The sequence below is a fragment of the Galeopterus variegatus genome, unplaced genomic scaffold (assembly GCF_000696425.1).
Source record: "Galeopterus variegatus unplaced genomic scaffold, G_variegatus-3.0.2 Scaffold7216, whole genome shotgun sequence".
Lineage (NCBI taxonomy): Eukaryota > Metazoa > Chordata > Mammalia > Dermoptera > Cynocephalidae > Galeopterus > Galeopterus variegatus.
The window spans coordinates 13,830-38,993 of NW_007733327.1; the positions used below are offsets into that span (position 1 = coordinate 13,830).

The 25,164-nt window shown below is 41.0% G+C and overlaps 1 protein-coding gene across 1 annotated transcript in view; it reads left to right on the forward strand.

The window, feature by feature from the left end:
* Positions 1-343: 343 nt before the first annotated feature.
* Positions 344-25,164, forward strand: part of LOC103607181 (unconventional myosin-Ib-like) — a gene marked incomplete at its 3' end in the record, with an annotated part of 86,668 nt that continues 61,847 nt past the window's right edge. The window contains exons 1-2 of the mRNA XM_008591719.1: positions 344-557; positions 14,560-14,703. Of these exons, the coding sequence (XP_008589941.1) occupies positions 14,569-14,703 (135 nt within the window). The remainder of the gene's footprint in view (positions 558-14,559; positions 14,704-25,164) is intronic.

Sequence of the window (25,164 nt, forward strand, 5' to 3'; positions counted from 1 at the left end):
CTGTATACTTTTTGCTTTAAAGTTCTTTTCTGTTTAATCACTTCCTACTTATCCTTCAAGATCAAGGTCAAGTTTTACCTCTTTAGCCATCTTTCTCTTATCCTTCTGTGCCATGATAATAGCCCCACTGCTAAACATAAATGTTAATCTCTTGTTTCCCATTTTGAGCAGTCAGCTGCCCTACATGAGCACCTATTTTATCAGTTATATTGCTCGTATTTTTTTTCCCCAGCTAGAATGCACATGCTTGGGAAGCAGTAGATGTGTCTTTGCCCAGTGCCTTGTGTATACCAGGTTCGCAGGTCAGAGCAGTAGGTTCTGAATTGAAGAGAGTCCAGCATGGTTAATCATACAGTGAAGTCCTGGATGGAGCTGAGGCCACTTCTTTCCAGCCACAGGATATTGACCTATTTTCCCCTTCTTATCTGTGTGCAAAATATTTGTTGTACTTAGTGTGTTCTCCCTGTCACAACGAATGTTTGTCTCTCCCTTTCATATGAACTGAATGCTAAAGTGCTAGTTCAGTCAGTGGAAGAAACAATGGAGAAGAAAAGTTGGTAAGCGATTTTAATTTCTAAACTAGGGGGACCTTATAATTATGTAATTTAAAAAGAACTCATTTTTCTACCTATCTGCCTGCCTGTTGAGAGACATACTTAAAGGTCGAACTATAAATTTAAAATTTTTATGCCTTTTAATTTGATGACTTACAATATAATGTATTTTGAAACTCTTTTTAATAAACTATTTGTAGAAGGAAGTGAACTTTTCTTAATCAGGCTTTTACAATGTAGTTTACTATTAAATATTTTATTTCTTACCAAAACTTCCCTTGGGAAAATTTGTTGTATGGCTCTATACGTGGTCAAGCTGATCAACTTTAAAAATGGATTTTTGTATAGCTTTATAGGTTAATAATGTGTATACTTTCTTCAAGGGAAAAAAATGTGTGTGTGTCTGGGGGAGGCATTTGTACATACAGTATGTATCCTTATATAAATATATGAAATAACTGCCATATCCTATACAACTTTTGGAAATTAGCAGAATCAAATTCAGTTAATATTTATTAATGTAAATTTTGTAAACATAAATTTTAGTAAATATTTTATTTGTGACAAAAGTCACAAATTATTTAGTTAAGGTGTGCCTTATAGGTTGATTTATTGTATTATGCATATTTTAGTTCTTCATACATTCTTCAGAATATATTTAGAAATATATAAGAATTATGGTGCCTTTGATTTTAAATTAGGTAATGCTTCCAATGTTAGAAAAACTAGAAATTGACCCAGAAAATGCTTTCAAGTTCTACTGTGGTTGTTGATTTTAATCAACCTAGGTGATGTAATCCACTGTGGTGATTTAGTTATTTCCCTTAAAAATTCTTTTTAAATGCTGAAGTAGTTTCGCCTTCTCAATTTATGTGATCAGTGTCTTTTTTGGAACATCTTTAGCTATTTTTGTTTGATCAATTCTCAACTAATAAACATTTATGGAATCCTAATGTAAATATATAAACATCTATCCCTTTGCTTACATAGTTCACTAGACTTTATTTTAGTGGATAACTGCTTGAGGAAGCTTCTGAATTTTTATTATTCTAAATTTTTTTTTTAAATCGTAGTACAAAGGCATTACTGAAGCTGCACTGTTGAGTAATGAATATTTTTCTTTTCTTTTATATATAGGTTTCTTAATTTGTAACTCTAGAGTCCTTTTTGCTTTCTTAACTAGATAAATTTTTTAAAATAGCCAATGCCATTTTGTAGCTATCCATGCAGTTGTAAACACACAGAACACATTCATAGGCGTCTCCATGGTCCTGTTGAATCTGTGCATCACTTTCTATGCTATGTACAGTTAGACCCTTAATGCATTTTTTTGATGGTGAGGTCAGAATAAAGAGAGCTACTTTCCTTTGCCTCTATGTAAATGTCATTGAGAAGGATTCTTGTGGACTAGAATTTGCTGGCTTTTTGGTTTTTAACATTCTTTATAAGTAGACCCAGGATGCATACTCACCCCAAAATGAAGGAACTCAGTTTTTCCAGAGTTGAGCCTTTTTTGTTGAGTTGACAGTGATGGAAGCTGGGACAGGATCCTAGGAGATGACATGTTATACATATTTGTAGGGAAACTGAGGATAGGAGGTGGCAATGTGCCCAAGGTCTCACTGTGAGCTAGCTGCAGAGCTTGGTCTGTAACTTGTCTTTTTTTTTTTTTTAAGCTGACTGGTATGGGATCTGAACCGTTGACCTTGGTGTTATCAACACCAAAGCCTAACTAACTGAGCTAACCAGTCAGCCTGGATCTTCTGGTCTCTCCCCCCACAATGCCCCCAAGCCATTGTGGAAGTCATTCTAACCTCTGTGATCTGTTGCAGATATAAAAGCTGCTATTTTCCTGAGGGATAACTTACTTCCTTGCCCCAGGAGTAAGAAGAGTGCACTGAATTCAGTACATTTCTCTTCATTGTCACTGAAAAGAGCCTGAATGATGGGAAGGCCCATGTTTTTTAAAGGGCATTATGCCCTAATGCGTCCTCGGCTATTTTATGTGTCTTTGTTTAGTCTTCAAGAACTGATCTGGAGGGGTCTCCAAAATTGATGGGTACAGGAAACGCTGTGTGAGTGCCTACCAGGTGCATGTCACTGCATTTTTAATTATAATGAGGGAGTACCTTGAATGATTGGATGATCTGATCAAATATAAAGAGAACAGAAAGAATGAATCTACAAGTGGTATAAGCAGGGGGACAGGCCAAGGGACAGGAGGACTTTGGTGAGGATATTAGTACATGGAATGGGATTGTGACCTTCTGATTAATAAGCCAATTCATTTGGAAGGGAGGTGTGTTTTCCCCTGGTGGCTGTATTCAATTTAGTAATCACTGGTCGTTCTTGGCCTCTGTGTACCTGCCAGGAACAAATCAGAGCTGTCGGGTGTGCCAGTTATATTTGAGCAGTTTTACATTCACCTAGGGGTTCCAGGGTCTCAGGTTTGCCAATCTAAACACATTCAACTTCTTGGAATTTTTTTAAAAATCTGCCTTGAGGGAACAAATTGAGACCTCTGTGGGTTATAATTAGCATGTTCCACTGTACAGCTGAGTTTGTGGATATAGTTTTTGGCTACCTTGTCCTGCAGGAACTTTTAGCCCTTTTCAGACGTTAGCTCATTAATTCTCATAACATTCAGTGTGAGTTGTATATCATGACTATAGGTTCCCCCCAACGCCAGGGCTGCTTGCTGCACATTCTGGATCTTCTAGGGTTGTGGCAGGTGAGGGGTGGCACGGTGGAGGGATGGAGAGGGAGGGCTGGGCATGGCTTTCAGACCCAGCATGGGGGATTTCTGAAGTTGCCCTGCCCCTTGGCAGCCGTTCCTCAATGACTGCAGAGCTTCCTCTGGGAAATGACTGTGGATATGGGGACAGTGACATTGGCTGCATTTCCTCATCAGGATATTGAACCCCATAGAAGGTCTGTTGCAAATGAAGCAACTCTCTAGGTTGATTACCTGGACACACCTGTCAGAAGACAGGACAGAAGGGTAGGTGAGCTCTTCAAGGTCAGAAGAAGAAATGGGAATCAGGAAGGGAGGGAGCTAGCATTTAGTGAGTTTGCTTTCCCTGTCCGTCTGCATAACTATCCCGTGGAATAGATGTTGTCATCCCTGTTGTTAGGTCAGAAATTTGAATTCCTGAGATGAATTCCCTTGTGTTCCAGCCTGGGTCTGTGATGCAGAGCCTGTGTTGTGCCATACTGGGGTGGATCAAAAGGCTCCTTCGTGGTAAACTATTACTACAAGACTTTTGTACTGCAGAAGTGAAACTTCTCTTTGAAAAACCGTGGGGTGTTGTGAAGAGTTTGGTGACTTAGGAATTATAATGAAGGATATGCATAATAAGTGTGAAAGACCATTCTTAGACAGGTCAGAAAAGCTTCAACCTCACCCTGGCTCTTGCAGAAACCAGATATGGGACACCTCCTGGGTCCATTCCTTTATCTGTTAAAAGAAGGTTTTGCCTGGGATCCCAAGGTCTGACTCCTAGCTCTTTATAGACAAAGGCACTTAGAAATTTTGCCCATGTGTCAGAAGAGAGGGTTGGAAGCTGGTAATCCCAAACCTTCGGTGCTGTGATAGAAGCCACTGTTATTTTTGACTCAAAAATCCTTCTAATTAGTTTAGATGATATACTGTATTTGTCATACTCACTTTCCACACAGTTGGAAAAAACTTTTTTTCCCTATCATTTTATGAATTGCAGAGTTCTAGATACTGTCTTTTAAATCCTTGATAACTGGCTTGTGCTGACCTGTGCCTGGGATTGAGGGTAGCCTAGCTCCTGGTCGATGGCATTTGTTGATAAAGTGAACCTTTCCATACCTAGACAAAAACAAACCTTGATCTTGATCCTTGGTGGTTCCTGGCGATCTCTGCCTAAGCAGAGACACTCTCTGGGGTGTTAACCCTTAGATTAACCTTAGATGTTAAAATTTAGGATGTTTAATTAATCTCCCCTCCCATTTACGGAGCCTTTTAAGGTTGGAGTCAGGCTTCATGGCATATGGGCTTCCATTTGCTTTTATCTGTTTGTTTTCACTCCCTGTTCATATCTATTCGAGTTCCTCATTGCCTGTTAATTTACTTTCCTCTGTACCGTCCAGAGTTGTAACACAAGACAACAACATACTATATGGAAATTGCCCAGTGACTGTCTGTTTTTTCCTGAATCTGAGATTCTAACAGAAACCCTCCTACTAATAGTACATTAAATATTCTTAGCAGAAAGCTTTAGAGACAGTTGGGGGTGGGGCCCTCAATATGTAGCGGATTTTACAGTGGAATAAAGGATTAGAAAATGAGATAACTATAATTTGTGAAGTAAATGCCACAAATAGACACACCTTATTTGAATTTCTCTAAGCGGTATGTTGGTAGGAGTGAAAATCAGCATCACCTGGATCTTTTCACAAATGCATATCAGGGCCCACTTTCTCATGTACTCTGGGGAACCCCGCAGAACACCCCATGTGGTTTTGGGTGGCGCACCAGCCCCATCTCCTTTGAGAACCATGCTGCTTGAGTAAATTGTCCTCAATCCAGTTTTCATTCTACTTGCCCTTTCGATTGGTAAATGTTGAGAAAGTGTCTTGTCCTTTGGTTTCCACATTGAATCCTTCATGAAGATGTTCTTGGTGTTATCACCTGAGGCTCTCTGATTATCCTTTGCCAGTTGTGACTTGGATGGGAAGGATAAGGATGATGGAAACCATCCTGGATGGAAGAATGGGCTGTGCCTCTGATGTGCATTTACTCATTTATTCTACACACCAGCCCTGTGTGACAGGCGCTCTGCCAGGCAGTGGGCTTTGCACATCGAGAACTCAAGCATCTCTTCTCCAGGAGAGGACCAGACAAGCAAGCTAACAGTAGTGAAGGAGGTTTGTTGGTGTATCAGTTTGATTGGGCTGCAGTAACAAAATACCGTAGGCTGGGTAGCCAGAATGACAGATGTTCATTTCTCACAGTTCTGGAGGCTGGGAAGTCTAAGGTTAAGAGGCTGGCAGATTTAGTTTCTGGTGAGGACCCTCTTCCTCCCTTGCAGACGGCTGCCTTCTTGATGTGTCCTCACACGGCAGAAAGCAAGCGAACTCTGGTTCCTCTTCCTCTTCTTGTAAGGACACTAATCCCATCATCCCTCCCAAAGGCCCTACCTCTAAATTCTATCACACTGGGGGTTAGGGCTTCGGCATTTGAGTTTTGGGGGGCGGGGGGGGACATAGCATTCAGTCCATAACAGTTCACTTGCTCAGAACATGCTGCCTGTGAGGAATGGGCTCTTCACACTGAGTTAAGCCAAGGGATTTATTTAAGACAAGAAGCTCAGCTGAACCTCTTGGGTCTACAGCTAGAAGCACTCTTGCATCTGAAGCAGCTTTTCTGTCTGCCCCACGTGGTCTGTCATTGTGCTTCATTCTTCTCTTCAGACAGGCTTCCTCTGTAGGAGCCTGCTGCGGCTCCCCTAATGTCACTCTGTTCCCTGGATCTCCTTGAACTCCTGTTCTGCGTTCACAGCCACCCGCGTACAGCCTCCGTGTCCTGATGCCAGATCCTTGGAAGCTGGCATTGTTTGGGCTGGTGTATGCCCACGTCTCAGCTGTGGCCTGACTGAAGGTGCAGCTGGAGGCTGCTGGGGGCTCAGCATCTGTGTGTGTTCTGTGAGGTTTGCCTTAGGCTGGGGGAGACTTTCCAAGGGAGAGGTAGACTAAGGAGGAAGGCGAGAGTCAGGCCGTGGAGTCATGTGTTCTCTGCTAAGGATTTTTTTTTTTATTGTAAAATATACAGAACAAAATTTACATTTTAATCTTTTTAAGTGTATAGTTCAGTGGTGTTAAGTAGACTCACGTTGTATAGCCATTATCAGTATCCATATCCAGAGCTTTGTCATCATCTCAAGCTAAAACTCCATGCACATTGAACAGCAACTCCCCATTCCCCTCTCGCCCCAGCCCCTGGTAACCACCATTCTACTTTCTGTCTCTACGAATTTGACTATTCTAGATACCTCGAGTAAGTGGGATCATATAATATTTGTCCTTTTGTGACCGGGACTGGCATAATATCCTCAAGTTTCATCCATGTTGTAGCATGTATCAGAATTTCCTTCCTTTTTAAAGCTGAATTCTGTTCTCTTGTGTGTATATATCATATTTTGTTTATCCATTCACTCATCCATTGACAGACGTGGGTTACTTTCCCTTTTTGGCTGTTGTGACAATTCTGCTATGAACATGGGTGTCCAATATCTGTTTGAGTCCCTGCTTTCACTTCTTTTGGTTGTGTACCCAGAAGTGGAGTTGCTGGCTCATGTAGTAATTCTATGTTTGATTTTTTTTCTTTTTTGAGTATATGCTAAGGAATTGGAATATTGGTTTAGAGGCACTGGGGACTTACAGAAGGACTTGAAGCAGAGTGTACATGATCAGATTGTGATTTTAAAAGGTGCATTGGGTAGTGTGGCACATGGATAGGGGAAGGAAAAGGCTGGCAGGGGCTGTGGTGACAAGACAAGGAGACCACTTAGAAGGCTGTCGAGGGGGAGGCGTGGAAGTGAGGCTGGTCAGGGCAAGGCAGTGAATGAGGCAGGTTGGATATGGGCAAGGAAGTAAGGGACAGGGAGAGCCAAGGATGAGAACCTGGGTCCATTATGACTTCATGAGATTTGGGGGAGTAAGAGTTGTTTTCTTTCCTATTTTGGTGTGGGATGGTAGTAGATATGCATTTTGGACATGTATTAAGATGTTAGGCACAGCCAAGTGTTAGAGATGAGATGATTGGTAGGTAGGCTGTTGATTATATGAATTGTTAATTTTGGGGAAAGTAAGAATAAAAGGACAGATGGCCATGCAGTTAGCTGAATTTACGTGGTGGGGGTATTATGGATGTAGCTCTACAGTTTCACAGCTCCCAGGAATCTATTTCACATTCCTACCTTGAGACCATAGATCAAAATTTATAAAACCAGAAACAGTTACCAACTCACTGGTTATAAAAATCAGGTTTCAAAAGGATTCTAATAAACTCAAAAGGATTTAGACGGAAGCATTTGGCATTGAATTTGGTTTATATACTTTTTGCACATCTACATTTTCTAATTTTTTTCCTATAGTGACCAGGTATTGCTTCTGCTCATTAAAAAGGTCATTTGAAATTTCAGAAGCGGCCTCTTTTCTTGACTCTCCTACTGGACTGTGAGCTCCTGGGGGGTGCTGTGGGCAGGGGGAGGTACTGGATTGTTCATTGTGTCCTTAACACTTCACACAATGCTAGCAGCGCAACAGGTCTCAATACTGTAAATGCTGGTTGAACTGAATTGAATGGAAATTTAATCTGTCTCCTTACAGAGAGATGAGATTTGGTGCTATTTGAAAAGATCTTGGAAGGAAATTTCAGTTTTTCTGTCACTTAGCTCCTTAGGTACTGAACCCCATTCTATAGACTGGGCCCCTCTTTGGCTTTTGTTTTGCCATCAGGATTTGCAGAAAGTCATTGTGTTCATAAAATCTTGCCACGTTGGCCCCGTTTTCTTATCTAAATGTTTTTCTCATGTTATTCTCAAAAGCATTAGTGATCTCATTGGGTGCCAAGTGGCTCAATTCCGTTTCCTGTCCTTTGTTAATAATATTATGTTTTTGGAGGAATGGATCAAAGTGGCCTGAAGCCACAGTCATTATTTTGCCGTCTGGCCGGCTGTGACTGAACCATCCGATGACAGCTGTGAGAACGTGCATTGTTGTATGACTCAGTTGCCAGCTGTAAATTTGCATGCTTCTTTTCCCTTTGTATTTCACTGAATGCCTACCATGTGCAAGAGGCTGTGTGCTATGCTTTTGGGGAAATAAAGATGATTAAGGCCTGACTTCTAACACCAAGGAGCTGATTCTCTAGAAAAGGCACCATAGTACCTACATAACCACTGGACAGGAGTTTAGTGAGTGGAACTGGAGTCAGAAGAACACTTGTGACTGGGCTAAAACTCCCCATGGGTGCTGCCTCTGATGCATATTATGAATGATGTTGTATTGCAAATGTGTTGTAATAAATGTTTTTTAAATGTCCACATTTACAATTACCAGAGCAGTAGATAACTGCTTTCATTGAGTTTTCCTGCAAATGACTTTTTTTGGCTTTGCTTTAAAAGTTCCTTCAAATTTAAAATTACGTTAGTGACTTAATATTAATCCTTGCTGGTCATTGCAACCTCAGCTCTGATTTGTGCATGCTCTTTCAAATTTTACAATGAAAGTGTTTCAACTTAAAAATATACATTTGTTCCCGTCTGTGGTACTCTGAGAACTTTGAATTCAGTGGGGGACCACTACATGAGGTGAGCTTTATTTCAGCTTATTTTCCATCTCTACTTAGTTATTATTAAATTATTATTAAATTAATTATTAATATGGAATAGCTTTTCAGCACTTTGATAGCAAATAATGAAATGACCGTGCACTTCACATGGATGTGCTCTTTTGTCTAGCCATCTGTGTGTGTGTGCGTGAGGGGCTAACAGCTTGGGGAATGTTGGTCTTGACATTCCCAAGCGCAGATGACGTTGGCATGGTAGATAGCTTGCAATTTAAGGTTAGTGACTGGGTAGACTAGTTATATTTAAATGTTAGGGTACAGATGGCCATTTTAAGATGCTTTAGGATGCTTATGCTCATTCTCTTTTGGATTTTGAAGAGATTTTGAAATATGCTTTCAATATTTTAAATAGCATTTTTACACTGCAAAGGATGCCAGTACATGAATTAGTATATGTTGAAACATAGATAGTAATTTGGGAAGTTCTTGAGATGAGAGTAGATGGGGGGAGGAGCAATCGCAATCATATATTTTGTTTTTCTTGGATGGACAAAGGCCTGGAAAGAGCTGGCACAGCCATGGAGTTGCCTGGCACCAGTTGTGGGCTGGTGGCTGGCCTGAATCAGCACCCTAGGCCGGGGGTGAGTGGGGGGGCTCCTCCTCTGAAGGCTCCCCCAGCTGTTGTGTTTTATAGATTGCTTTTACCAGATAAAGGAGGAAAAGGCTAGGTTTACATCACAATGAAGATCTAACAGTAGTATAATACTTTATGTTAGGCACAGTGCTTCGTCTCATGTCATTTAGGGATGTTGGTTGCTGGCACTGCAGGAAGGATATAGAGACTCAGAATGGCAGAGAGGTCGTAAGTCCAGGAAGGATTCATACAGGCTTGGGAGATAGGCAGGAACCAAGGAAAGGCTGGAGGGCTGGGCAGCAGGATCCATAGCAGAAGCCGTGCTGCAGAAGCCACCTGCTGCTGCTGCAGTGAATGACGAGTAAAACCTCCATCCGTCACTACCTGCTTCCATCACCTCCCAGAGTGTTCCCACTCCTGCCTTTCTTGGGATGGAGAGAGAGCAGATCTGTCTCCTTTGGATTCTGTAATGGAAATTGGGCACCACTTGTCATAAGAGTATGTATAACTGGGGATTCCTTAAAAGGGAGATCAGGTGCAAAGAGGAACAGGTCTCTATGCAGGCTAGTGTCCCCTGAAAAAAAATAAAAGACAAATGACCACTGTGGCCCTCCTCGTTGGCTGCCCAGCATTCACACACACCTTTCTTATTACCATACCTATGCTTAGGAAAATTAAATGCCGCACCCAACATAATGCAACTCTTGTCTGTATGGCTGCACACATGGTCACTCCCTTCTCAGAGATCTGCTCTCCAAGAAGATCTCCTTTGTCTATTTGTTTTCCATGGCCATATCTGAGATAAGCATTGGGAATATGACTTGGTTGGGGGCTGGCATGCTTTAGCAGTTTTTTTGTATTCTATCGTTAAGTCGCTGTCAGCTGGATTTCCTTGGCAGTATGGCTTGCTTAAAAACGTAGTTGGCTTTTAAGGTTTATTTGCTTTCATGGGCTCCAGTGTAACCAAAACTGGAGACACTGCCAAGTCCCAAGGTTTTGAACCTAGAACTTGGTGTGAGAATTTGTCTCCTGGCCCGGTGCTCTGCAGATTGCTGTAGTTCTTGGTAAGTAGAATCCATCAAGGGCCAGTAAGAAGCTGTAGAGTGGGGTGGTACCTCACATGTGCTGTATCTGCATGGGAAGAGGACTTACCCCTTTCTTAGGCTATAGAAGCAAAACAGTGGGTGCTTGGGATAGGTCACATCTCTTCTGCATCTTCCGTCTCCTGGCAGTGTGACCCCTATGAGCAGTGCCATATGTTTTCCTCTCAGGCCTTTCAGACAGGCCAATTTCACAGCAGCCTTGTCTTTTTCTTGTAGATCCTTAAGGAGTAGCCAGTGCATACTCTCGCATCCTGAATTTTTCTCAAATTCTCAATGTTGCAGGCACAAGGTGCAAGTCTCACGGCAGAACATGGATTAGTCAGTTGTTTCGCTATGAGATAACAAAGATGCTCTTCTTGCCAGTCCAAGAGAGAGCAGGTCCTCCGGCCCTCCACCGTATGCCTTAGTTCAGCCAGTCCATGCTTTTTAGTGCATGACTTATAACACTCCACTTCCTGATCTTGCCAGTCCAAGAGAGAGCAGGTCCTCCGGCCCTCCACTGTATGCCTTAGTTCAGCCAGTCCATGCTTTTTAGTGCATGACTTATAACACTCCACTTCCTGGTACCAGTTTCTTTTGTTAGGTAGGATGATTTCTGTTGCTAGTAATAGAAAATCCAACACGCACTGCGTAAACAATACAGAAAACTAGTTGGCTTACATGATGAAAACTTGAGAGATGGGGGAGGGCGTCAGTGCAATTTGATCCAGAGGCTTCTGAGGTCATCAGGGCTCCAGCACTAATAATTTTCTGTAATTTTCTTGTCCTGCTCTCCTCCATGTGTCACTTCTGCAAGTCATGTCATCCAAAGGTAGAGAAAACCTTTATCTAATATTCTAAGCCATAGTCTTAGGCTGTTACATGCCCAGCCCTGAGTCACTTACAGTGGCTGGGTGATGGAAATGTTTGATTGACTTGACCTAGGTCACATGCTAATTCCTGGCACGTGGGGTAGAATTGGCTGCCCAAGAATAACATGGATTTGCATGGGGGCTGTTGGGAAGGGAGAAGTGGATATACGTATACAGTATATATCAAGCAAAAAGTATCCTCAGTGTTCTACATACATGTTCATTTAATTCTCCCTGTAACCCCATGTGAATTCTTCTGATGGTTTATGGAAATGTTGAGTTAGCAAGCGATTCTGAAATTTGTTCCTGTGGTTAGCATAGCTTCTTCAGAGAAAAACAAATCCGTTTCTTTCGGTGGAGCAAATGTACCAATTAATTCTGTTGAGATGTCAAAGTGAATCAAACCAAGGCTGGAGGTGGTGGTCGCAGTATGGGAAACCAGTCCATGTGCAGGAAGGTATTGGAAGTACCCCTGTGTCATTTCTTGGTGTCCTGTTTTTACATTGAGAATGAGAGAGGCTGTCACTATATACTGCCACAAAGAACCTAGGTGGTGAAAAGATAAAAAACAAAACAAAACTGTGCTTGAATGTCCAAATGAATTTTGGAATTGCCAGGATTGCAGTTTTGCTTTCTTTATTGCTGTATTTTGGTTTTCAAGAGTTGTGTTTTCAAAGTTTTTCCCTTTTTACCAATTGTAACTCAGCATTTGTTTTGCCCTCTACCTCCCTTCAGATTATAAAGTTGGGATGGAAGCATTAAAGATCAGAATCCATACAGACTTTTTTGAAAGTTATGTTTGAAAAGATGGTGAAGCAGATTTAATTACAGAGAAAGATTGGCTGCTTAATTATTGTTACCTGCCCGGAAGCTGTGTTGTCTTTCTGCAGCTGTTTCTATAAATAGACCACATACAGGAATCCACCCCCAGGGCAGAGAGTTTCCATCTACCTCTTTGCTTAATTTAAATTGCTGTTTTGAGGTAGTTATTTTTGAACCCTTCTCAGGTTGACTTCCCCCTTAATCCCTGTGCCTTCTTCCTTCTTCTGCCAAATTATATGTAATGCATCCCAACTAGAGCGCTTTTGGCACTACAAGAGTCTGAGAACTTGAAATTTGATTTAAATGTTAATTTCTTGTGACAAAGGTTGGGCACTCAGTCTGATTCCTGTGCAGGGCTTTCCCGTCCTGGCTGCTGCTGCATGTCCAGAGAATGGCAAGTACCTCCAGCCCAACTGTTTTGTCCTGAAACAGCCTGGCCTACTTCAAACTGCATGAAACCATTCTTGGGGCTACCACTCTTGGGTTTTAGTGGAGTCTGAGACTTTATTCCCAGTGTAGTTAGTATGAAGTTAAAAAAAAACATATACTAACAAAAAAGTTACTCTATTTCCTCTTATGAGTGTTAAATACTTCTTTATTTGGTTGCTCTTATTTATAGGAGAATCTCTTGGTGTTTCTTCGTAGTCCTTTTTGGCTTTTCAGAGCCAAAAGCATTTTTTTTTAATAGAGTCTGAAATAAAGGATATGTTTGTGGATTCATATAAGTTGTTAGGAATTAATAGTAATGAATTACTTAGTAACTAGCCCTTCCCAGTTCTGTTTAAAACAGCCCAAATAAATGTAGTTTCTGTTGCTTCTAAGACCTACTGGATCTTCTAGACTAGAATAGGAAGACATTTATTTCAATTGTAAGATTTAAAGAATCAGACAGACCTTTGTAAGATATAGCATGCCTAGCTGACTCCTTAATGGAGAGAATCAAATGGACTTTCCACTTCAGTATCAGGGGCATTGTATATACGTAAGTTTTATTAGTGTTCTGAAGTATTATTCAGTATTAGTATACTGAAGTTGTATAAAACTTAACTTCTGTATTGGAAACATTTAGAGGGAATGGTCCAGGTGAATTTAGTTGTACATTCTTTCAGTATTAGGAAAAGTAACACAAACATGACCACACACATGTACACACGCAAACACAGCACACACGCATACTCTGCACACTGTCCCGTGTTGATATTTGAAAGAATTTTAGTACTCTTGACAGTGATCAGATTGGAAGCCTTGGAGATTTAGCATAAGATTTAGCTGTTGGGTGGCATCATAGGTGTTAGTAGTGGAGGTAAAATGATGCTTTGGTAGTGTGCCTCTGTTTCCTCTTGGACGTTCACATTGAGCCAATGGGAAACTGTAGTATTTCTGGTCTGTTTGTTGCTTACTAATTTGATTTTGCTGTTATAGTGGCATGTCTGTTGGAATGAGAATTAAGAAAATGGAGGTTACCCTTGGCAGGTTATATTATATAGGCAACCTTTGATTTATAAGTGGGTTGTGTTCTTATCCTCATGCCACTTTTCAGTGCCTGGAATGAAATTTCCTCCCCTAGATGCAGTGTTATAAGTGGTGATTGAGTTCTTAACACCAAAGGCAAAACAATTTGAAGTAACCATAGCAAGTTTCTTAATCTCTTTGAGCATCAGTTTTCTTATCTTAAAACAGGGATAACAATGCCTACCTCATAATTAGTGTAAGGATTAAATTAGTTAATGCATGTAAATTTCTTGGTGTAGCATCTGATATATGGCAAATAACCAATAAATGTTGGCAGCTTCATTTTTTAAACATCATTTCTTGGGAAAATGCATTCTGAATTTCATCATGGAATGCTGGAGGCAATCATCCTCAAGGAAGCAGGTTCATGTAGGTTCAAGTCTGACATTGGTATGCAAGGGCTGAGGGAAAAGGGGTGGGTTGGGTTCTTTTGCTGGAGTTCTGCAACTGTCAGTTGGGGAGAGGAAATGGTTTAAAGAAGAAAATAGAGACCATAGCTTCCTAGTGGCTCTTCCTGTAGATGGACTTTGCCTGGTAGGATGGGCTGGGAAGGAGGTTCATTTGTGGCAGCAGGTTGGCAAACGGGGAAACTGCAGCCAAGTTAGAGTCTCTGACGTAGGTTGTAGGGAGGAAAGGTTGTGACATTTTGTGAGGCTGGTGAAGGTCATTTGCACTACCAGTGTTTCAATTTTCCACTAGTGCCAAAAATTCATCTGAAATAATTTTGCTCATTTAAATTGACCCTTTTCCCTCTCTCTTACAGCAAGAGATCATGGCCAAAATGGAGGTGAAAACATCACTTCTGGACAATATGATTGGAGTTGGAGATATGGTTCTTTTAGAACCGCTCAATGAGGAGACCTTCATCAACAACCTCAAGAAGCGTTTTGACCATAGTGAAATATATGTGAGTACATGTGAAGGTCACCTGTGGTGTTTAGACGATGAATTTTGTGGCGGAGAGCTGACTCTTTCTTCTTCCTCAGACTCTTCTCTGTGTCTGTCGCTTAGAGTCCAGGAGTACCTGCTTATACCCCCAGAAAGAGTTTTGAGTGTTTGCTGATTTGGCACATGAGTGATATTGATTAGAGGCAAGTGAGTCTGCTTTCTAAATGGTGTTTATAGAGTATCAACTGTGTGCAGAATATGGTACTGGATATCGGCGGCATGCCAAAGCAAGTAGAATAGCTTAGTTCCTGCCCTCTGAGGAACATATGTTTAGAAGGAATTTTGAAATCCATAGGTATCTTCTTGGATGTCTTCATAAGATTAGTAAAGTCTAATCATCGAGAAGCTACTTATTAAAATGCAAGACAGTGAACTGTCAAAAAAAAAGACATGAACCTTCTTGACATTTGTAGTTAACACAGACAGATGCAAATTACCAGGTAAGAATATATGTGTGGTCCCTGGAGGTTTGGGAATAGTCATGTCTGCTATACAAAAGTATAATGCCATATACAGAAATGAAAACATATAAATATATGCAATAATAGGAGAAAATTTCATGTTGTAAAAATTCTTTATAAAGGATTTCACAGTGTTACTTTAACTATCAAGTTCTCTAAATATATTTAAAACATGAGTAAAAAATATATTTATGGTACAGCTTTTCAGGAGTTTGCATGAAGCTCAGAAACTTGCATCTGTGGAGGTAAAGGTGTGTTGTTAACTAAACAAAGGAAATGGGACACTGATTGCCTGTACCATAGCTGAGAAGGAAACAGGATGGATTGGATGGAAGAAGTTTTAATAGATTCTGCCTCTCTTCTCAGTTCTCTTTACCCCCTTTTAAAAATGTGCATCTGTGGGCCGACCCCGTGGCGCACTCGGGAGAGTGCGGCGCTGGGAGCGCAGCGGTGCTCCCGCCACGGGTTCGGATCCTATATAGGGATGGCTGGTGCGCTCACTGGCTGATCGCGGTGCGGACGACACCAAGCCAAGGGTTGCAATCCCCTTACTGGTCACAAAAAAGACAAAAAAAAAAACCCCCAAACAAACAAACAAACAAAAAAAAATAGTGCATCTGTGCATGGAGAAGAACTGGCTTTTTTGGGGCAAAAAAAAAAAAAACCCCAAACAAACAAACAAAAAAAAATAGTGCATCTGTGCATGGAGAAGAACTGGCTTTTTTGGGGGTGTGCTTCATATTTTTCTGTCTGTCAATGTGAGGAGGAAATATAAATAAATAAAAGGAGAGATAGTAAAGTAACACAGATAGGATCAATTATAACTTGTGGAACTAATACGAGTATGTATAAAAAATTGTATACAAAATTATAAGCTATATTATTTATGTCACATATAGTTTTTGTTTCTAGATAGCCACTGTCTTAGTCCATTTGGGCTGCTGTAACAAAATAAACTGGGTGGCTTATAAACAACAGAAGTGTATTTCTCACACTTCTGGAGTCTGGGAAGTCCAAGGTGAAGGGGCTGGCAGATTCAGTGTCTGAAGAAGACCTGCTTTCTGGTTCACAGGTGGTGCTTTCTCGCTGTGTCCTCACATGGTGGAAGAGGGAAGCTCTCTCTGGGTCCTCTTTCTTGGGGGCACTCATCCCGTTAATGTGGGTTCTGCTCTTATGACCTAATCACCTCCCAGAGGGCCCTGTCTCCTAAAGCCCTCATATTGGTGACTGGGTTTTAACATATGAATTTGTAGGGGGACACAGACATTCAGACCATAGCATCACCTGTGTTTTAAGGATAACTCTGGGTAATTAATTTCTTTATGAAAAAGTATTCATCATCTGGGAACTGAACTTACATCCTTCTGGATTTGTATTGTTGGAGGTGGGGGAAGATTGATAGTAACATGAGGCATGTGAATACTGCTTTTGAAATATTAGTTTGATAACTGGATGCTAAACTGAGGTGTAGTTACAGTTGAGAGATGTGATTATTTAAAATGCTGATCCAGGTGGAAAAGGTATGAAATGCTGCTGTGGAGCAAGGAGATAGCATTGTTTGGCTTGGCACTGAGGCCGAGGGTCACTTTCTCTTCAAGTGTAGCAGTTCTGCTTTCAGGTGGGAGAGCCTAACAGTGCTACAGTTTTAATTTAAAGTGTGGTCTGATATCCAATAAAAGACTTTAAACATTGGTCTTTGAGGTGGAGATAGGAGAAATCAATTATATCATAACTAACGTTGCTGATCCTCTTTCTTTTTGGCTCGAAGAAGCGCAGTTCACTTTTAGATGAATTGGAAATAGGATAGAAAGTAGAACATCGTGTGCATTCAAATACCTGATTTGTTGTGGCCATTAAAAATAAAGCAATCCCCCTTTTACAAAACATGTTCACATTCATGAGTCTTTAGCAGACGAAAATGTCTATTTCAGGCCTACATAATTTTATTCTCCCAAGTATGTTTGGAATGCCCTTTCTGGTTATAAAACAAAAGCAGAAAATTGATTTCAACTTTCACATATTCATATCAATTAATGTTTTTCATGATACTTCAGGCTACTGTTTCCATGAGATGCATACCTTCATTTTGTAACTTTAAGCACACGTCATGTTTTCACTATTTTAAGTGAAAAACAAAAACAGATTGTAGAGCAGTGTGTATAGTATGATCCTTTTTTCTTTAAAAAAATGAGGGGTTATGAATGTGTGTGTATGTTTTTGTGTATTTGTATGCACAGAGGGAAAGGCATTTTAACTTTGGGTACCAAAGGGTGTGGGGACATGGAAGGTTACTCTTTTAGACATCTGTATTATAGGACTTAAAGTCAAGCATATATTGCTTTTGTAGTTAAAAAAAATACTGCACAATAAATTTGATTACCACATCCCCAGCCCCACACGTCCTGTATACCACCCATGGGAAATCTATTTCTGGCTTTTATTCTCATAATACTCCTGCTTTGCTTTTGTTAGGGGTTGCTGCAAATTGTTTAGCTGAATGCCCAAGGCTGAGTTCAAATGACGTGCAACATTTTACTGTCGTGTACTTCACTCTGTTTTTAAATTTTTTTTCCAGAAAATGAATATGTACTTCCAGAAGATCTCTTTTATATTCTCATAGTTTTGTTTTATAAAGTGGGTGACCACCTAGGACGATCCATGACATGAGCGTACTGAGCAGTCATTTGTGTGGTCAGAAGCTGTGGTTGATAAGGGGGCCAGTGAACAGAAGGACTCTTGGTCCAGACTTTTGAACTCGGGAAACACCTGCAGCCTTAGCAACGTCCTGTGTGAACCAGCTCTAGGTTGGGGGCCTCTGTTCCTCCATCCAGGCATCCATTTTCCCTTCCTCACCATCCCCCCACGTATCTAGAAATACAAACTAGTCCTCACCTTCACAGATCTCCCCTGAGGGATTGCTTCGCCTCTGGATATGAGTTGTCAACTCCCTAGAGCATCTACACCCCTAGTGATCCTCTGGATCTGCATCCAGCTGCCTCTGGAAGTAGATTCCCTTGTGATCCTGTCATAGTAAACCTGAAGCACTGGGTAGGAGAGGGTTTTTGGAGCTAGTCAGAAATGTCAGGTTGTGTTAGGATATGTTTGTTGCAGGTAGCAGACACCCAGCCCAACCTGGTTTAAACACTAAAAGGAGATTTATTCACTTGTATGCCTGAAAGTCCAGAAGTAGTTCTGCTTTCAGAATTGGTTTGATTTTGTGGCTCACTGGTATCCCTAAAGACTTTGTTTCTTACTATCCGTCTGCTTTGCTGTCCGTGGCTGTTACAACATTCTGAGACTTCAGGGTGACAAAGCAGCTACTGCATTCCAGGCTTTGCATTCATACACCGTGCTGTCTAGAGGGAAGGAGGATTCTCCTCTTCTAGCATTCCAAGTCAGATTCCTGACACTTGTCCTGGTTAGGCCACTTGAGTCACACAGCTCCTCAAACCATTGACTGTGGCCGGGTGACAGGAAGGAGCTGTGTGGTTTAAGAAGATGATGTCCACCCCTAGGACTGACTGGGGTCGGGTCAGTTTTTTCGGAAGTAGATGGCTTGTGTGTGAGGGGTGGGTACCTAAGCAAATACATGTGTCAACATACCAAGAAGAGGGAGGGGGAATGGATGCTGAGGAGGCCCCCTATTGTAAACCCCTCATCATTTGGTTGGGGTTTTTATAGGGATTCTGCAGTGAAGTGGCTTTACTGATGATACCAGTCTAAAGGACGTGCAGCATGGGAAGCATTTATCATTTCAGTTCTAGGCTCCAAGTGCCTCCAAAGGCTTCTTGGATTAGTCTGTTGGTGAACTGCTAAAGGCAGGGAAGAGTAAATTGGTTCCCCAGGAACTCTGGGGCACAGTTGAAGTTTATCTACTTTAGGGAAATTTTGCTAAAATCTTTGCTTCTAAAAGTAATTCAAAATTTTATTCTTTTGTGTAATACGTATGGGTTTGTTTTAATCTAATATAGTCCTTGCAACCCTTCTTTGAGTAAAATGCATACTCCAGGAATATCTGTTCTTCCCTTTGAGGCAGGTTCATATACTTGTTTAAATAGCACTGAGGGCTGGCCAGTTAGCTCAGCTGGTTAGAGTGCAGTGTTGTAACACCAAAGTCAAGGGTTCGATCCTCATTACTGGCCAGCTGGGGGAAAAAAAATAGCACTGGATTGGTTAAGCCATTTGTGGCCTGGCAGTCTCCAAATCTGGGACAGTTCCAGATGTTGATGTGGTCTTTGCAGTTAAAGCTTTGGGCTGTTCGGTGGGAGATGGAGAAGGATCAGGTGAGATGAGATAGAGGGAAACTTTGGACTAGGGATAACACGCAGGGTCAGGGATTGTTTGCTTTTATTCCTTTCGGCAGAGTGTGGTTCAAGCTGGGACCAGCTGCAGGACATGCCATTGGGTCTAGCTGGCAGTGTGGGGTTAATGGCTGGGAAATGCTCAAATGCTGGTTGTGACATTCCTGAGCTCAGCTTGTCTGTATGCTTTCTGTCCTGTATCAGACCTTCTTCCAGCCCCCCTCCCCAGGCCAGATGGAGTGGTGGCAAGATTTCATGTGGACTTTTATTGTGATGTAGGAGATGGCAGAGCTGAGATCCAGCTGGACTTGTTCTGTTTTTAGGGTGACTGGTCAGGACTGTGGTTCTGTTCAGGAACAGAAAAGCAGCAATTTAGGCAAGAACAAGTCCCAGGGCAAATTTGGAAACTTGAACTAAGGTGTCTGTTCTCTGACTGGCCAATAAATTTAGTTTGTTTTCTATCTGAATTATCAGCTTGAGGATCATCCAGACATAGAGGTCTGAATTAGTCCAATTTTAGGATCTATGTTAAACTAATTGTAGTTGTAATAGTGACTGCTTTGAAAGTCTAGAAAACGTTGTCTTACTTTTCATTATGAGAAATTTTTACTAGAATTAAGATCCCCATAAGGATGAGATCAGGTACTTTGATGAAAAATAACTTAAATATAAGTACTGTATATTTGGTTTAAAATATTGCAAAGTTAATAAAAATCATACTGGTTAATATTTATATATTTATTTAAAATTTCAAAAACACTTTTCATTTGTACACATGACAATCTCTACCTTTTGGGTATAGCATGTACTCCTGGGAATTTGGCATAAATGGCTTATTAGTTTTTTCTTGCTGCAAAACAAGTTGCCACAAACTTAGCAACTTAGAATAACATACATTTATTATCTCACTATTTCTGTGGATCAGGAGTTTGGGCATGGCTTAGTGGGGCCCTCAGTTCATGGCCTTACCAGGCTGTAATGAAGGTGTTGGCCAGGGCTGTGGCCTCTTCTGAGGCTTGGACCTTTTCCAGGCCGACAGGATTGTTGGCAGAGAGCAGGGCTGGCATTCCAATGTCCCCTTGAGTGTTATTCCTGCTATCCAGCTGTTCTCCAAGTTTTTTTAATTTTAAAATTTCCTTTAGAAAGTCTTTTTTTTAAAGAAAAAATTAAAAAAGTAACAAATGCTTTTTAAAAAAATTTAAAATACATGAGGGTACTTCAGAAAGTTCGTGGAAAGATCTGTATTACCTTTTAGTACCCTGATAGTATAGACATAAAAATGTAGTTTTCTTGCTTAGGTACCCCAGGCCCATTCCCAGAAGTCATATTGGTTAATAGAGTGGTGTGTAATCTTCCAGACTATGTGTTGGTTTGATTAAAAACAAATTTTCTTGTTCTAGAGTTGGAAGTAGGAGGAGTTTCTCTTTCCTCTAGATGGATGGGCTGTTACCCAGAGACCCCAGACCCAGTAAGATTTGAGTGGAACAAGAGCAACCTTTAATGCCACCCCCAGTCCCACTTAGACCTAGTAGAGAAGGCAAGAGGGGGATCCCAGACATGTTAACATGAAATGCTTAGATTTGACTGTGTGTGAGCGGTTCCCCATCAGCAGAACTGAGCCTACTCAGCTTGTTGGAAACTCAGCTAGACCGCTAAGGCAAACACAGAGGACAAATTGTGTGTGCTTTCAGGACTGTGGCTTTGGTGTTTGGAATGGAGATGCAGCATTAGAAAGCTAGATAAAGCTGGTGAAAAACACATCACAAGGCTGAGGAGAAATGTTGTGTCTGATTTCTGAGCACAGTCTATCTCTTGGACAGTTTTATAATAACAGTCATTTTTGGTATTAACTTGCCAGTTTCAATCTTTGGAGATTAGAAAATTTCTTCCTCTTAGAACTTCCAAGGTTGACACGTTTATTTGTTACTTACCAATGTTAGAGAGTTCTTTCATCATGCAGGCACTAGATAGTATGTGAAATATTTGTATACTATTTATAATATGTTGATTTAAATGTCCTGGTTGAAGCCATACTTTGAAGTTTGATTTGGAGGAAATAAGGCCCAACACCAGGTCTGCAGAAACATCCTGTTTGGGAAGCATTGTGTTGGGTACCAAGAAGCAAAGACCTGAGCTTCAGTCCTGGCTCTGCCACTTACTGTCTGTGAGACTTGAGGCAAGACTCTTCATTCCTCAGAGACTGTTTTCTCATTGGTAAAATGTTAAATGATGACAATAAATGTTTACTGGTACTAGGTGCTGTTCTAAGCACTTTGCATGTATTAGTTCATTTAATTCTTACTAGAATCCTATGCACTGTAGGTTTTTATATTATCATTTTACATATGAGGAAACCGACACTCAGAAAGTTTAAGTAACTTGTCCAAGGTCACACAGCGAGTAGGAGATGGAGCTGGGATTCACACCCAGGAAGTCTGGCTCCAGAGTCCATGCTCCTAATGATAGTCCTACTGACTTTATATGGTTGCCATGAGCATCAAATGATGCCATTAATATGGAAGGAAGCCTTTTAAGTTTTCAAAATAATTGGGAACGATATTGAAGAATATGTAGGAGCAAGGCAATCTCAAAATGACCTGGAGAAACAATTGAAATGCTAATCAGTATTCCTGCCACGTGTTGAGTTAGCACTCAACATTGCTGTGACATGAGCTAGTGTGACGTGGAACAAGTGCGTTCAGTTCTGAAGTCATAGATGGTCATTACATGGTGCTCACAAGTCAAAGACAAGTGACAGCAGCCGTGAGGATAATTTCCCACCTCTAGAAGGTGGGAGAAGATCTTTGGAGAAGAGTGTTTTTCATTATATTCACAGGATGGCAGGTGACTGACAGCTGCACGTGGTCCTTCACCTTTATGATCTCCAGGTAGAGGAGGAAGAGGGAGCAATTCGGCACAAGGGACATGTGGCCAATTCTATGGCCAATTCAGCTGTCCCCTCTACACATGCACCTGTTTCTGCTGTATATATATAGTACAGATAAATTTCAATGCTAATCTTAATTTCTAAAGAGAGGCTGTTTTGTTCATTGAACTGTGCTTTGGAAGGGGTGGAGGGGTGGGAGGCATGGGCTTTGCATACAGACCTAAGCTTGAATCTTGGTTACTCACAACCACTATGACCGTTAAGTAAGTGTAGCAAGTAGTATACCTATAACACAGGACCACTCTGCATCTTAGTTAAGAGAGTTTTCTTAGGTCTGGAGAGTGGTATGTATTTGGAAAATACTTGTCTCATTACAGAGTTTATTTCAGTGAAGATATTGTAGTAGTGTATTATTCTGCTGTAAAATAAAGGCTGCCTGAGGTGATATTTTTAGCCAGTATTTCAACGTGGCAGAGAACACATATATAGTTCTTTAATTCATAGTCTGAAATGACCGGCCGCCCAAGAATGAAAGATTATAGTTTGATGGTAGTGCAGGCGTGCCATGGACCAGACTAACAGTGACTGTGCTGGACAGGCTTGCGGTTGCCTTTGGCAGTGATGGTTTGCATGACCTCGTGGCCTATGCGTGGGTTTCTGATTTAAGGCCAGGGACTTAAGGCATAGCCTAGATAGAAAGATAAACGGGGCTACATTCCTTCCTCAAACTTTAAATTGAGAAATACTGAAAAAATAAAATACCACCAGAAGCCAGATGCTGGCAGTGATGATGTCGAGAGAGGCCACCTTGGGCCACGCACAAGCAGAAACATGAAAAGGAGTGTTTGAAGGAGACTAGCTCTGGAGTGGAAAGAGAGAGAACCAGCTAGCAGCAGCCCACGGCAGCATGGGCACTGGAGAGGAGACCTTCACAAACTGGTGCTGCCTTGGTCCGTAGAGCTTCCCTGACCCATTATCACCCTTGGTCCCATCTTTTCTTATAGCTTGGTGATAGGTTGTCCAGGGGTTCCTGGATGTGTTCATTATTACTGTAAACACGTCATGTGCCAACCAGTTGAAACACAGCCTGACTGCATTCACTGTCCTAATGTCAGAGACTTTGACGTGGAGCTTTGGGATGAAACTCTGCCTCTGCCACTAACTAATTTTGTGATCTTGGGCAAGGTATTTAAAACCTTCTAATGCCTCCAGTTTCTTCCCCTGTAAAAATAGGCTTTTATTAGTATCAGTTTTATGTATACACTGTATTGCATATGCATCACAAATATGTTTCTGAGACTGGAGATGTGAGATGTACACACTGAAGTACATTTTTTTTAGATATGAGGCCCAGGTAGACACTTGTAATTTTCATTTACGCCATTGTGCACAACTTTGAATTGTGTCTAAAAAACAACCAAAGTGTTTGGTGTACCATACTGTGTTTTAAAATCCCAGTTAAGACAAAGGCCCTCTGCAGGGGAATTAGGGAAGTCTTAAAGATGTCTAATTGAAAACATTGTGACACATAGTATCTTAACGTCTTGTGATCAGATTCCCAGGATCTGAGACCCAGGAAGAGGGTAGGTTGCTTATCATGAAATGAATAGTATGTTGTCATTTCTGAAGATTCTCACCAGCTTGTCTAGTATACTCATTTTCTCAGTATTCTAGACTTTTAATACTAGTTTCATTAAGACATACCACATGTGCTCATGTGATAACTCATTAATTTCCTGTATACAAAGACCATTTTGTGAGTCTTCAAGACTTTGCATTATAGGACTCATCAATGAATTTAAGGGAGGTATTAACATATTTTATATAGGCTCTTAAGTCCTGATTTGGCTATTTACAGAGGCCAATAGATTCCAGTAGAACCAGAGTGAATTTATATAATCATAATAGGTGATATTTATGGAATACTTGCTGTGTGTGGGTTGTGTTTAGTGCTTTGACACATAATCTCATTTAGTCCTAAGAATGAGATGAGGGAGGAACTAGTATTATTATTCTTGTATAGATGAGGAAACTGGGGCTTGGAGAAGTTGAGTAATGTGCCCAGGTTCACACAAAACTGAAAAATCTTGCCAAATAATTTGGAGTCAAGGTTTACACAATATTTCAAATATATTTGAAGCGTTATTAATATGGTATGACATAGAATCTCAGTAAAGAGCTCAAATACTTGTCAGGATGACCTGGGTTCAAATTCAGTCAGTTTTCAAGGGGCTAGTATCAAACAGTCCAACAGCAAAAAACCCTCAAATAACCCAGTTAAAAAATGGGCAAAGGACTTGAACAGACATTTCTCAAATAAAGACATACAGGTGGCCAACAGGCATGTGAAAAAATGCTCAAAATCACTAATCATCAGGGAAATGCAAATTAAAATCATAATAAGATATCCTCTCACCCCTGTTAGAATAGCCCTTATCAACAAAACAGAGAATAACAAATGCTGGTGAGGATGGGCAGAAAAGGCAACCCTCTTACATTGTTGGTGGGAATGTAAGTTGGTACAGTCATTGTGGAAAACACTGAGGGGGTTCCTCAGAGAATAAAAATAGAATTACCATATGATCCAGCTATCCCACTACCGGGTGTATACCCAAAGGAAATGAAATCAGTGTATCAAAAAGACACCTGCACTCCCATGCTGCTATTCACAATAGCCAAGAGATGAAATCACCCTAAATGCCCATCAAGAGAGTAATGGATAAAAAACTATGGTATAGATATACAATGGAATACTACTCAGCTATAAAAAG